This window comes from Perca flavescens, chromosome 8, assembly GCF_004354835.1.
Source record: "Perca flavescens isolate YP-PL-M2 chromosome 8, PFLA_1.0, whole genome shotgun sequence".
Taxonomy (NCBI): Eukaryota; Metazoa; Chordata; class Actinopteri; order Perciformes; family Percidae; genus Perca; species Perca flavescens.
Window position 1 is genome coordinate 777033 of NC_041338.1, and position 15233 is coordinate 792265.

General features: G+C 41.7%; 1 protein-coding gene across 2 annotated transcripts in view; it reads right to left on the minus strand.

The window, feature by feature from the left end:
- spire2 (spire-type actin nucleation factor 2) overlaps nt 1–15233 on the minus strand; it is a 44866-nt gene that overhangs the window by 10680 nt on the left and 18953 nt on the right. The window contains exons 6-10 of one of the 2 annotated variants that reach the window (XM_028586214.1): nt 13583–13669; nt 12112–12229; nt 10546–10712; nt 5104–5326; nt 677–804 (exon numbers count right to left, since the gene is read on the minus strand). In XM_028586214.1, the coding sequence (XP_028442015.1) occupies nt 677–804; nt 5104–5326; nt 10546–10712; nt 12112–12229; nt 13583–13669 (723 nt within the window). The remainder of the gene's footprint in view (nt 1–676; nt 805–5103; nt 5327–10545; nt 10713–12111; nt 12230–13582; nt 13670–15233) is intronic. The other variant, XM_028586215.1, reaches the window with a different exon arrangement.

A 15233-nucleotide genomic window follows, 5' to 3' on the forward strand; every position in this document is an offset into this window, starting at 1 on the left:
CATAGCAATTTAATACAATAGAAAAGCATCCCCCCGTTGTAAAGCGTTCTGCATGTGGCATCTGCTTGTGATGTGCAGGTTACCTTCACCCCAAACACGCCCTCAAACACTGACACACATATATACAGATACGTCTGGCTTTATTAGATAGACAGCCTGCCTATAAGTGGCATCACGCTCTGTATGCCACTTGTTGTCCGTAGCTAGTTGTGCTTTCCATGTGTGGGATTGTAAAACGTCCTTAAATTTGGGAATTGTCGTTTGTTTATTCAAAGTCAAAAACAGCCCAAAGTAGTGCTACTATTTTTGTGGTCTGAGGTGATGTCACATTTTAGCTGCCAAAGCGGCCAGCGGCTAGAGCAGCAAAAGCCAATGTGTGCTTCTTTTACCGATATATATTTAACGATATCTTTTGCATTTCTAATCCAAACAACGTCAAACTTGGCACTGCACTTACTTGTGCCCGTAGCAAGACACCTGTCAAGTTTGAAATCCATCGGACTACCGCTTGACCTGCTATATAATTGAAGACGTTGGACAATGTGGGACCGTTAAGGACTCAGTAATAGCTGAAACTGACTTGATGGGATGAATCATTTTGCAGTTGTTTGCATTGTCATTACCAGTGGGAGCACTGAGACCTCACATGGAGCAAAGGACTGTGATTCCAACTCACCATCCACTGGTGCTCGTCTCCAGCTCTGGAGCCAGACACCGCCTCTGATCCCTCCGTGGTCTCGTCCACTGAACTCAGAGACAGGCGGGCCGGAGAGGGCGGCACCCAGCCGTGAACTGGGAGAGAAGCTGGGGTGGGGGTGGATGAAAAGTGAAAGAGACAGAGTGGAAATAATGAGAGTTTGACAGAGGGAACTAAAGACGACCAGATCTAATGAGGACACAAATCCCAGTCTAACAAGTCCATGAATTACAGATCAGCCTCTTTCACTCAGCTCCGTCTCAGATCTCAGCCCATCGGAGTGCGTGTCAATGGACTCTACCACGGTCATGTATTATTCATTGGACTTCAGTGGAGTGGTTCAGCCCATGCTGCTGCCTCTGAAACTTAGGTCCCAGTGAGAGGTGTGCTCAGCCGCTGGTCTATAAAAGGGGAACTCAGGAGAGGCTCAGTTAACTAATGGCGGGAGGGGGTTAAAAGTAGACCACACACAGCTGGAACTGGGTGCCTCTTCGATCCCTGCAAATGGAAGGTGTCAATTTGGCTCTAATGGAAAGTAAACAGGCAGCGAGGAAGGCCAGGACAGGCCGGTAAACATCAGCAGTACATATAATTTGGATCAGCTGCCAGTGACAGCCGGGGCTTACAGGCTTTACATCCTCACATTGGGTTAAGGCTGGAGAGTCCCCTGTTGGCAGAGCCAAGTTACTACATAATACAATCCATTATTCTTATTAGGGCTGCACAATATGTCGTTTTTATATCGTCATCGCGATATCAACTTGCGCAGTAAACACATAGCAGAAGACACTCAGAGACGTTAGTTGAAAGAAAATAGGAGTAAAAAACTGCACTTTATAATGTAACAGTCACTTTTTTTTAGTGGGGCTTATTTAATTCAATGTTTAATTTGTTCAATAAAAGAATGTTGGAAATTATTTCCTTTCAATTGTTTTAAATTCAACAAGCAATGTGTTGTATTTTAGCAGAATACTGAACGCAGCAGAAATGCAGAAGTGAGCACATTTGCATATCTGTTTATTTATCGCAAGTAATATCGTTAACGCTATATTCAACAGTGTTATCGCATATTTTCCTCACATCGTGCAGCCCTAATTCTTATTGTCTAAGGCTTGTGGCATGCAGCGGCGGAGTGGATCGGCTTTCAGCCATGTAGGGACCGAGAATGGATTCAGGTCAAGTTTTTTCAAACAATTACCTCTGGATATGGACGGCCAGGCTGCTAATGCACGAATCACAGCCATCAAACAGATAACATCCTCCCTGTGGCTTACGTGCAGCACACAATTCAAAGCCATTAGCTTCTCCCATCCTTCACTCAATTAGACTTTATCAGCACGTTTTATATTTGATTAGAATCCATCACAACAGCTTCGTAAGGCAGATGTAATACCAGGCAACTCCGTGTCAGCAAGGGCTGTCAGGACTTCAGCACGATGAGCTGACACGTTATTCAGCTCTTATTTCGGTGAGGTAACAGTAATTTAATGAGGTTAGTGCTTGAGGTATAACTGAGGATAGAGATAGATTGGAGGCAGTGGGAACAGAATGTCTCCACAAAAAGTGAATCATTTTATTGCCTCTTTGTTTGGAATGAAAGCTTTAAAAACATTTTACTTTCAATTGAATAGATATTCTATAGTTACAAGGGGTATGAAAATAATAGAAGTAGTTGTTGGGGTTTTTCATGACCTTCTGGTTAATGCACAACTGCTCTCCTTTCAGGCCTGAAGGCAGAGGAGCTGGGTACTTTAAAAAGGGTGTTAGGCTAATATATCGATGATCTAAATGCACTCAGATAAACTGTTTTGCGGGCGCTTGGGTTTAATGTCAGTTCTTGGCTAAATTGTAAGTAAAATCAAAATCCCCACAGACTGTGCTGTAGTAGAACTGACACTGTGTCTCCTTTTGGTGAGGAGAATGAAAGCAACATCTGAAGTGTGAATCATCTGCCACAGAGGGCCAAGAGTCTGCAGCAAACACTACAGCAGATGATCTTTTCTTAAAAGGAGAATCTAACCAATTAAAAAGGGCTGCAGCAGTAGGTAGTTGGGATTAAAAGGGATAGTTCGCATTTTAAGAAGTGGGGTTGTATAAAGCTACTTCTCCATACAGATCTCTGCAGGGTAAATCCAGACAGCTAGCTAGACTATCTGTCCAATCTGAGTTTTCTGTTGCACGACTAAAACTACTTTTGAACGTACACGTTCCACCAAAACAAGTTCCTTCCTGAGACTATTTAGCAGAGGCACCGTGGCTCCGTCTGGAGCTTAGCGCCGTCCAAGACGATTGTGATTGGTTTAAAGAAATGCCAATAAACCAGAGCACGTTTTTCTCCCATCCCAGAATGCTGTGTGGACTAGACAGACCTTCCTCCGCGGCACTGAAGAGGAAGATCTGGCAAGGAAAGACTACTGATACCTTGACTATAGAGAAGTACTTCACACAACCACACGTAAAAAGAAAAACTATCCCTTTAACTAACTTCAGACTCCTGAATATTAACAAAGCCTGGTTTAGAATACCTGTAAAAGAAGATGTACAGTAGGAAAGTCCTGTAGGAGAGCACAGGTGTTACCTTGTATTACCTTGGCTCTGCAATAATCAAGTGTTCCAGTAAAGCATGGCAGTGTGACAGAGAGCCAGTTTCATTTCAATGACATTTGGTAGAAAGTTAGGCCATGAGCAAACTGGAACAACTGATATGTTTTTAGTTGCAATAGTGCCCTCATGTGTTCATTTATGATTCACTTTATATATATTTTTACTCACAACTCTTTATTTATTTTTCTCATAATATTTGGGCCCTTTTATCACACACTCCATTTGGAAGATGAAAAACCTTAATGCGCCTCCTCAATGCATAAAGTGATGGCATTTCTATCATCAAAGGTTGGGGAGACCATTAACAAAAGTAGAATTTTAACTTTAAAATGACAGTATCCAGAACAACAACTGCATTTTCTGTTCACATGTTTCTCATTGGTTTTTGGTGTCACAGTTTCTGCAGGTTTCACCAAGTCAAATGTAAGACTTTTTAAGACCTTTTTAGGACCATGATGAATGAAATTTAAGCCCTATATCGCGACATCATGAATCACTCATGATATTGTTTTGTCCACATTTAACATCTCACAGTTATTGTGGTTGTCAAATGGAAGATGATTTGATGAATGTTTGTGTTGTTGTCCCCCCTTTTGTTTGCTTTTGGTTTTGTTATTTGTCTGTGAGTCTGATTGGGTTTGTATGGTTGGTGGTTCTTGGAGTTAAGTTTCTTTATTATGTAACATTTTTTATTTTAATGCGCTGACACGTTATTTCATGCGCATTACCTGTTTAAAATTGAAATAGAAAATAAAATGATTGAAAGAAGGAAAGGGTGGTTCACTCATTGGTCATTAGCGGGGGCCCGTTGAAAATGAGATGACACATCTGAAGGCGTTTATTCTGATTTAATTAAATACTAAACTTGAAAATTATTCCCAGGGTCAAAAAATCAGCATGATTCTATATGGAAATCCAGACTAACGTTTTTGAAAATAACTCTTGAATGAATTTTGAGCCTCTGTAGGAGGTATACACACTGTAGTAGTTTTTTTCAAAAAGTTTTCACTATTGATGTCTGGTTCAAACTATTGATGAGACAAAAACCACTATTGAATGAATGTGTGAAGCAATTAAACTCCATTATTATTACTTAATTTTGCTGGTATATTCCTTATTTGGAATGCTGGAATCCTCTAAATTCTGTGATATTGAAGAAATTCCATGACCAGCATTGATCTAAAAACGAGTGCCCTGTAAAAAAAAGAGAGGGTATTTTGTCTGTATATTGCTCTATATAGAAGAAACCATTCATAAAGGTGACAGATCCACACGGAGTGCAGCAAGAGACGAATGCACTGTCCCGTTAAGGAATAGTGCATTTAGTCAAACAGCTGTTTCAGTTAGGGCTACTTGTGGGTGGAACTCTATCCCAAAAAATTGAAAACTTAAAATCTTAAATCTTATGCCTCTTTTAAACTTAACTTAAAGATAACAAGAAGTCAGCACTGTCAACATTAATTTAGGGACTAAAACATGCTGCCATCTTGTCTCTCCTGATCGGTGTGTGTGTGTGTGTGTGTGAGTGTGTAAGTGTGAGAGAGAGAGAGAGAGAGAGAGAGAGAGAGAGAGAGAGAGAGAGAGAGAGAGAGAGAGAGAGATCTGGCCTGACAGTTCAGCTGATGTGCTGGGGTCTGTTCCAGGAAGGAGGTGACTCCTTACCACCAGGCCTCCAGGCTAATTCTGGCAGATTTTACTTTTATGTATTATTAGTGTGCATTGTCCCCAATAAATAAACTTGAAAATAAAAAATAAAAAAAGTATAAACCAAGGATAGTCAGTCTCCATTTACACACACTGACCTCTGTGGTTAGGAGGCGGCCCGGCGCCGCTCAGCGTCCTGGACTGAGGCCTCTCCCCCCTCAGCCTGACCCCCCCGCCCAGGTGGGCCGACTCAGAGAGTGAAGGAAGCATCTCGGCACGGAGCAAGGCCAGGTCGTGCTCCGAAAAGGAGCGATCTCTTTTCAGAGGGGTGGGCGAGCTCTCCGCCCTCCTCAGCTCCCCGCTGTCTGGGGACTCCTCCTCCTGCAAGGAGAGGGGGGGGTTGTGTAAGGGGCAGATGCAGTAAAAGTAAGGCAGGAGGCAACATTAGGAGGAGTTAGATGTGAAGGAGGAACATGAAGAAAAGGTAAAGTGAAGGACAGAAGGCGACACAGGATAAAAAATTTGCTGCAAATGGAGAACTGTAGTATTGTAGTAGAGTATTGTTAGGCTACATTTACATTACTACGTTTTGGTTTTTAAGTCAAAAGTGATCTCTGTGCACCAAGTGTTTTTATCTCCAGTAGACACACCCAAACCAAAATATCTCATCAACATCCTGGTATACTGGACATAAACAGGAGGCAGCGTGGAGACTCCGCCCACTGCTGGTAGTTGCCAAGGTAACGTTAGTAGCTTAGTCCCAGAGAATGGGACTTGTGACCAATAAGACCCAATCAGGGGGCAAAACGTTGACGTCAGTGTCGGTGTTGCCAAAGGTCTCCGTTTGGAGCCGCTGAGACTGCAACACAACCCCGCAGATTCCAAACCAAAACGGGTCAGAAGAGTTTCCTAATGTCTCCGGTTTAGGGGCTGTGTGAATGCGAGGTGTAAACGTAGCAAAATATATTAGTTTTTAAACCAAAACGTAGCCTGTTTTGAATGAACCTAACAAATTGAACCAGGATTAAACTTTCATAGAGCTGACGCAGAGCAGATCTCAAAGATCCACACAATGCATTTGGCTGAGTAACGCTGGATTGTAACATAATTTTTGTTCCTTTACAAGAAAGTCCACAGGGCGCCTTTAAGCCAGACTTATTTTAGCCCCCTTTTATGAAACAATATCCTGAAAACAAGCCTGGTTTAACTGGTAATCTTGGTTTATGAAACACTCCTCTGAACTTTCAGTCTTCCTTAACTTCCTCAAAGTTTGATCAAAGGGGCGACACAATATGTTGACTGAGTCATGGAGATTTCATAGATTGACCACAAAAATAGCAGTTTTCCTAACTTCATAAAGTCAAGGTCTGCTTGGACTGCTAAACTAAGACTTTAGTTCAACAATCTTTTTGCCTCAGCAGCCTCAAAACCACACAGCCTCAAAATCACAATCAGCTTGGCAAATACAGAAATGCAAAGCACTTGTAAAAAGAAAAAAAGGCAGTATTACTCTAGCACTGTAAATAGTCAAGGGATTATTTTACACCCTATGATAATTTTCCTGTCCAAATAAAAGGGGACCTAAAAAGATGGGGATCGAAAATCCAATATTTTGCAGCTGGTCCTTCATGAAATATTTGCAGAATTTAATCTCCAATCTGCTTTAAAGTGGTTCATTTGGGCCAGGGAGGATAGGGGGGGTAGTGGTGGGGGACAGGGGATGTTTAGGGGCTGATAACAGGTCAACAGTAGATTCCACATAGAAGTGGTACACAGCATTTGAAAGCTGGGAACCTGGGGGCTACTCTGACATGCAACTCAGTACTGTGTCTAGTCATACATCAGAAATATATATTAGTTGATTCATTAATAGGGATGTAACGATACACTCAACTTACGATTTTAAGTTCATGATACGATTTCCTCACAATTTATTTTAACAGAATTAAATGACTGAAAAATATTCCTTTATACAAACTTTGCAAAACAGCAGATGTTTCCTCTTATCAAAAGTGCAACTGAAATAGTATTCTATCTTAAATAAAATAAATAATAAGAAAAGCTTCTTTATTGCTAAGGCCATATAGTTAAATTTAAAATGATTTATTTAAAATGTAATCATAACTTACAACAACAACTTTTGGTTTGCTGTTAAACCACAAAATGAAGAAACACTAGATGGTTAAAGTGATGGTTCGGAGTAATTTCACCCTAGGGTCCTTTGCACCATGACCTCGAGCCAAACATCATTTCGGGCATCATTAGTGGGGTCATTTAGGAGATACAAACGTGGGTCCATTAGCCCCTGCGCTAAGCTATTCAGCTGATAACGCTGCTATGCTAACTCTCCCAATGTTATACCCAGCTGAAAAAAGCTTCTGGGGGGGTGTTTGGCTCGAGGTCATGGTGCAAAGGACAATAGGGTGAAATTACCACGAACCATCACTTTAAAGGGGTGTTTTACAACAACTTTAAACGCAAAACAAGCTTACGGAGCCGGACCCAAACGCAACACTAAAGAATCAGAATCAGAAAGGGCTTTATTGCCAAGTACGTTTTTTGCACATACAAGGAATTTGTCCCCTCACTGTTTATCTGACAGTAGCAGTGTCCATGCTGTCTCAAAGTGCAGCCAATCTCCTCCGTGTCTTTAGCTGCAGACTGTTGTACGTCCCGCTGTTGGAATCCTTCCCAGTGAAATACAGACACACTCAGTCAGCATTTTAACCGTGTTTAGGCCAGCTTACGTTACTAGCCAACGGTAGGCTAACGTTACCTGCTGTATGTTAGCTGGCGTCACGAACCTAGGCTGTTCAAAAATTGCATCGCGATTAATTTTTTATCTTTACACATTTAAATTTGATTTGTAACCAGTTCACAACGCCTTGTTACATCCCTATTAAATCATTAAAACTAATTGTAAATGAGTATAAGGGCTCAGTACATTATGAAATGAGTTTATGTGATGATGTCATGCCCACTGATGTCTAATAGGTTGTTGCAGCACGTTTCGGTTGATACCATTTGTTACACAGATTTGGTGCAGCATTTAACTATTTCTGATCACTCGAGAATTGATAAAAAAGTGTCAAGAATCTTCTCCAAAAATACCACGTTAAGACACCAAGACTTTGAGGAACACCATAGAAAAAGCCATGTTGCGATGTGGTTTCAAAACATGTTGACATTTGGAGATTTATGCGAGAATTAAGTTTTTCGGCGATTGGATAGGGAGCACTTCTGTTCTGGAAACTGCTGAGAAAGATAGTCAACAAACCAAGGAGAGCAATACCTCCTCTGAAAGTCCTCGGTCTCCAGTTTGTGGTTGTAAAGGGTCATGAGGATGAGATTACCCCTGAGGTCAAAACAGATCATCTAATGGGGAGGTCAGGTTTCAGAAAATGGTCTCACTAAATTGAAATGGCTACAATGGGGACTTACATCATCACACACAAGAGTCTCAGCTTCCCAGTCCCCATTATGCAGACATATTTTAATACACCATTTTAGAACAGGTGGAAATAAATGAATACTGCATAAGAAAAACTGCATGTCTATTGCCCAAACTGCAAGGGATTAGCATAAAGTGCGCTTGTCTGTAAAGCGGAGACTTAAGACTCATTCAGATATCTTGAGGTAATAGGTCAAGGGACCCCTTTGAAAATGGTTATGCTACTTTTTTCCCTCTAAAGATGATTTCCCATGTTGTTGAGTCTTTGTGCAAAAGAGAAGAGGATCATCTCAATCATTGTTTCACTTTCCACCCTCTGTGTCATCATGCAACTGTGCAGAGGCATCTTAACCCACTTAAGCTGGGAAACAAAGTACGTGTAACTGTGGAAAACACCAGTGAGCCCTGTAAGGGACGGCAACTCTAGCTGTGTTGGAAACCGTTCCCTATCACAGAAATAGTTCCCTATATAGTGTGTTCGCCATTTTGTAGTGGTGTCTTAATTCTCAGCGGTTAATTTCATTCACTATATAGTCCACTATCAAATACCCCTAATGCACAGCTAATTTGAGTGTACATACGATGTACCCTACATTTTACTCCTGTATCCTGTAACTCCCTACTGTCAGGTTGGTCAAATAAGTCCCTTAAGACTCTCCAGCTGATCCAGAATGCTGCAGCGCGTGTTCTCACAAGAACTCAGAAAAGAGATCATATTTCTCCTGTATTAGCTTCTCTGCACTGGCTTCCTGTTGAATCCAGGATTGAGTTTAAAATCCTTCTCTTGACCTACAAAGCTGTAAATGGTCTAGCACCATCATATCTAGAAGAGCTCATAATACCCTATTGTCCCAATAGAGCACTGTGCTCCCAGAATGCAGAGTTACTGGTGGTACCTAGAGTCTAGGTACCACCAGAGCCTAGTTCAGGGGGCAGAAACTGTATTTGCTTTCAAGAATGAACTTAAAACTCTTCTATTTGATAAAGCTTATAGTTAGGGAGTGAGGAGTGGCAGTGTTCACCTAACTGGCCCACCTGCTTCTCTTCATAATTGTTAGATTAATAATACATAACAAAGTAGAGGGAGACAGGCCAGCCAAGCCCGATCCGGCAGGGGGAGAGTTCAAAGCCCGAACAGGCTACCTCTCCTTATGACCTGTCTCTCTTAGTTACGCTGTTATAGTTCTAGACTGACGGGGGACTTCCTTCCTTCCTTTGACACACTGAGCTGCTCTCTCCTCTCCCTTTCTATTACTATTACTATTACTATTTGTGTGTATCCTGTCCCAGAAATGCTTGTTACTAATCCTAGCTTCTGGGGAGTTTACTCCCCGGAGTCCTTTTTTTTGGTCCTTTTTTCCCCCAGCGTATTTCCTTGGAGAACGTTGGCTCCAAGATCCTGGTTCCAGCTGTCGCCGTGGTCCTGCTGCACTCCCTGCTGAGCTCAGCGGTGCCCTGCAATGTCATGCAGCTTCCTGCTGAACCCTGCTGCTTCCTGCTGAACCCTGCAGCTTCCTGCTACATCCAGTCACTGTTCCATTATTAATGTGACTACTATTGCCACTGTTCATCACACCCCCAACCGGCCCGTCAGACACCGCCTACCAAGAGCCTGGGTCTGTCCGAGGTTTCTTCCCAAGAGGGAGTTTTTCCTCGCCACTGTCGCACTGCTTGCTCTTGAGGGAATTACTGTAATTGTTGGAATTGTTGGGGCTTTGTAAATTATAGAGTGTGGTCTAGACCTACTCTATCTGTAAAGTGCCACGTTTTCCCGGAGGAGAAAAACTGAAAAAGGAAAAATGGAGCGGGCTTGGGTTTCTAAACAGTGGAAATGTAATATGCAACATACAGTATATAAAACCTCTTACTCTCCTCCTGAGGGCTCCGTTTGTTTCAAGTCTTTTTGTTTCGGTTTGTTAACATGATGTGGGCGCGCCCGCCTCCGTCAAACAAAGAACTGGAGCATTTACTGACACAACGATGTTTTCAGGGTCTCAAATCTTTGGTCGTTCCCAATATAGTTTATATTATATGTATATATTTAATAAACAGTCTATAGGGAATAGCGAATGAGTAAATGAGTGAACAGTTTCAAACACAGCTAATGATTCCAACATTACCCCCTAAACAAGCTGCTGCCTGGCCTCACCTCGGATATGTTCATCTCCTCCATCTCTGCCAGAGTCGGAGCCTTGAGCAGGATGCGAGGGCGGGACGGCGGCCGAGGCCCGGGCTCGGACACGGACAGGTCGATGCATGAAGTAGATTTACCTTTACAAGGACAAGTCTGAGCCAGGCAAGGCAGTGATCCAAATGCTGAGGGAGGAGGAACCAAAAAACACCGTCAGGGAACAAATAAGTCAGAGACGGTGAGATCAGAGGGCAGTCATTCTGAGATGTACCCTGTGTAGCATTTTAGCATCAATAACACATTACCACACTCATTTTGAGACATTAGTATAATTAATGTAAACCAACAATGTTGGAAAAGCTATGTTGCAGTCCCCATATAGCTTTTCCACTTCTCTTAATGTTGCTGTGAGTCAACGAGTCGTATTTGGAGCTAAATTTATAGTAGAAGAACTAATCTGTTTAAACTAACACGCCCAAACCTCATATTTCATCAACATTCTGGTATACTGGACATGTGCATGCCGGGGTAAACAGGAGGCAGCATGCAAACTCGTAGTATACTGCTTTTAAATACGACACACTGTATGTTTAATTTCAAATGATAGAAAGTACATTTGTACATCTTAAAAGTACAAATAATTTAATTTACTAAGATATTGTTGTTTTACAAAACAACAGAATTTGGTGCATTCTTCTACACTCAGCCCATTCAGTCTCTTTTTTTCTTAAGCTAAATAGCTATTATGTTTCTGTATTTATTGTTTATTTCCTATTTATGTGTAACATGTTAGTTTGTGTATGTATGCACCATTCACGAAAGCAAATTCCACGTAGGTGTAACTTACTGTGGCAATAAACTCTTTTCTGACTCTGATCAGAAAGTATGAGGCTTACTAAAAAGGGTTGAACTGAAGGGACAGCACACCTAAGCATTAGGTCACCCGACTGTACAAATCCGATTCCTCCTTTTCACAAATAACCCACAGCAGCTCTAAACAAAGCAAGTTGTCCAGTCACGGTGTTGTTTAGGTGGTGTGTTGTGTCACTCCTTTATCAGTGACCCACACACCGGACTACACTGACCTTGATCTGTAAATAGCTGGTCAATGTTTATGAAATGCCAATGCCACCTACACATGCACTGAAGCTCGAAATGGAAAAATACTCATTAGACACTACAGCTTACAGACTTGTGTGCAGTGCCTAACTGTAGTGTGACCCTCACAGGCTACAGTACAGAATGTACAGTCTATAGTTCAGCCCTGAAGTCATTGGTTGCATACATACATACTCTGCTCTACATACTCAATATATATACTATCGTTCCAACATACTTTTGTACATCACTTCCTGAGAGCCTCCTAGCCATTGGAGACGTGTAACCATGGTAACCCATGCAGACCTCCGCTCTAGTGGCATCTCCACATAATGCTTCAATTACCGAAAAAGGTAAACAACTTGACCAACAGTCGTTTAATACAAATAATTGAGCAGAGGCAGGGATATGTAGACCAGAAAGGGGGAAATCCCAGACATCTCCCACCCAAGCACCACAAACCAAGGAGAAGGATTGTGCCCTTACGTCTGGAACTGGGCAGGACCACGGGCCGGAGCTTTCTCTCCTGCTTGATCTCGGCCAGGACCCGGTCATGGAGGCACTGCTGCTGCGGCGGAGGAGGGGGGAGGCTGCGCTCTGAAACCTAATGAGGAGAAACAATTACAACATATCCATACTTCTGAGAAACCTAAAAGACATGATAAGATTTTGCTTCTCTTGGTGCTGTCAAGGCCAAAATGTATACAAACATGTATGGAGGAAAAGGTGCCATGTTTTAAAGATATGATGTAACCACCCATTCAAAATGTCTCCGGTGTTTTTTCGACTGGGTGTAAAAGCTTTTGAAACAGCGTTTAGACCGTCATTAGACAGTGAAACACAGAATAACATGTAGTACTAGTCGATTGATGGTAAAAACTCAGTAATACATTTTGAGCATAATTCACAACAATGTAATGAAGCAAACAGCACCATAGCCATGATATATCAGTGAAGAACATTGCTGACTGACCAATATACTAAACTAGAATCACCGGCTTGCAGTTGTATGTCAAGTTGCAGTTTACATCCATGTCTATCCAGACTCAAATAATATAGGTTGTGAAGACTTTGAAGCAATTTAATTTAAAAGGTATTAAGTGTATCTTTTTTGGCAAAAACACGCTTCACACACATCATCAACTCGGCAGCACAGAAGATCTAAACAATCACCACAGTTTCACGATTAAATGTTGCCCTTTGTGTTCCTGAGTTATGGCTGTGGAATAATGGCCAGAAACGGTGTTTTTGCAGAACATTATGATGTCAGAGTGAAATTGACCTTTTGGATATATCATCACTTCATCATTTTATCCTGTTAAGACATTTGTGTGAAATGTTGTCATAATTAGTCTAGGAATTCTTGAGTTATAACCACCACTATCAAAGCAGTTTATCCTTGAGTCCAGGTGGACGTTTGTGCAAGATTAGAGAAAAAAAAAAAAAAAAACATTCTCCAGGAGGTCCTGAGATATCGCGTTCACAATAATGGGACGGACAACCCGAAAAAATTGGGCCACGGTTGTCGCTTGGGCGGAGGCATTATAAAATGGCTGATAAACCGGTGTAACTCTATATACAGTTATATCTAATCACAGAACAAATTATTCTAAGTTTACAACTTAATGCAAAACACATCCCTGGGTGTGTATTATTAATATCAGTATGTATCAAGGCTAGGGTGATGGTTTTACTGTGGAAAATGCTGGCAACAGTTATTAAAACAGGTCTATTAGGAATGGATACATATTTTTTTACAGACAAATACTATTCACTTTCATCTATACAAGTCTCTTTCTACCTGTCTGGTTATTGCATACAGCATTCTCTACCGATTCTGTGTGATACCCACTCAGAGGTTTTCAGGGTATACTGTAAACGGCAAGAACAACTGCACACATGTACCCTTCTTCACACTGCAGTAGTGAACTTCTATTAAAAGGCGAAACCCACTCACTGGTTTAAGTGGAGGTCTTGATCTGATGAAATCCAGTATCAGTTCATGGGCATTTCTCTTTACACTCGTGGGAATGTCACTGTCCACCTGAGTAAAACAAGAAACACCACACCAACTGTAGTGTCTGTAAATCATACAGTGACGCAGCAATGCAACAAGCTGTCAACACATTGGCATATCACCTGATAAAGGGGATATGGCAAACATGTTAGCATATGTACCCACCAACACATCCCGCAGCAATTAACTCTCCTTTTAGCTCTGTTTGGGTCTCCACCAACTCTTGAAGGTCCCGTACCATGCTCATTTTCAGGTTCATACTTGTATTTTGGGTTTCTACTGAAACATGTTTACATGTTTAATGTTTAACAAAACACATTATTCTGAATATACCTGTATTCACCCTATGTCTGAAACGCTTCGTTTTAGCACCTGTCTCTTTAAGGCCCCCTTCCAAAAAAGCCCAGTCTGCTCTGATTGGTCAGTGTTTCCGGGTCTTCTGCACCATCTTAAATAAAATCTCTCTTTAGCTGCTAAATGCTCAGCAGAGTTGCTAACTTTGTCTGCCATTTGGTGTTGAGCAGGTACAGTACAGCAGCTTTCTCACTGAAAAGAGCTGCCTGCTGGTGGAGACACAGTTGATAAGAGCAAAGAGACTGAACCAAAAGGGTTAGGTTGAGGTCATGAAACCAAAACAAAGAGCTGTAAGAAGCTAAAGTGCTCCGTAGAGCTGAGGGTATCTGCAGAGTTGCGAGAACAGAAGGCTGAGAGAAGCCTTCATTAATATTTGTGTTCTGAGGCTGAATTATGTATCTGCCCGTGGAGAAGGCCTCAAGGTGACTGCATTTTCCTCCTGTAATAAAGCCTATACCGTACATGGTGCAGTGGAGTGCCTGAAAACAGAGGAGAGTGTCTTCAAGGTCTTTAAATGACAGACCGGCGTCACAGTCTCAGTCCTGTCTGCCCTCAACGTCCCCGTGCCCCGTTGGAACAGTAAATAAGAAGAGTCAAGTGATGATGAAAACATTTCTCCGGAGTTAAAGGGGAATTTCGGTATTTTTCAACTGGGACCCTATTTTCTCATGCAAAGTCGTCTAAGTGAGTAATGTGATCAACCGTATTTGAATTTGGTCCAGTATTGAGGGAGAACTCTAACTGGCAGCCACAAACCGGGCTGCAATTTAATCACGTAGGGCCAAAACATATAGTGTCAAAATCGTCAGTTAGGGTTGATAAAAGTTCTGTTTTTGCTGCTGGCTCAGATTATTATTCTAAGTGTCTGACAACATTATGGAAAGGATCCCTACAGAGATAGACCTTTTAGTTAAAGAGTAAGATCCTTTTAGTTTAACATGAAACTGTGAAAAAATCCCTATCACCAAACCCACCAGACTAGATTTAACTAAACAGTAATTTACCAATGCAAAACACACTTCATTCAAAGTGGACAGAAACTAAATAAAACTACCAAAAGCTGTCTTGGTTCATCTTACCACTGTTCCAACAATCCCCACTCTGGTTTGGTTGAAATAAACCCTTAATTCACCCATTTACATGTAGAGATATGCTGGCTCATAAAAGTGATGTTTATTTTAAGTGTCAGCTGAGTTTGACGATGCAGATTTCAGAGCCGCTTCTGATTAAACTACAT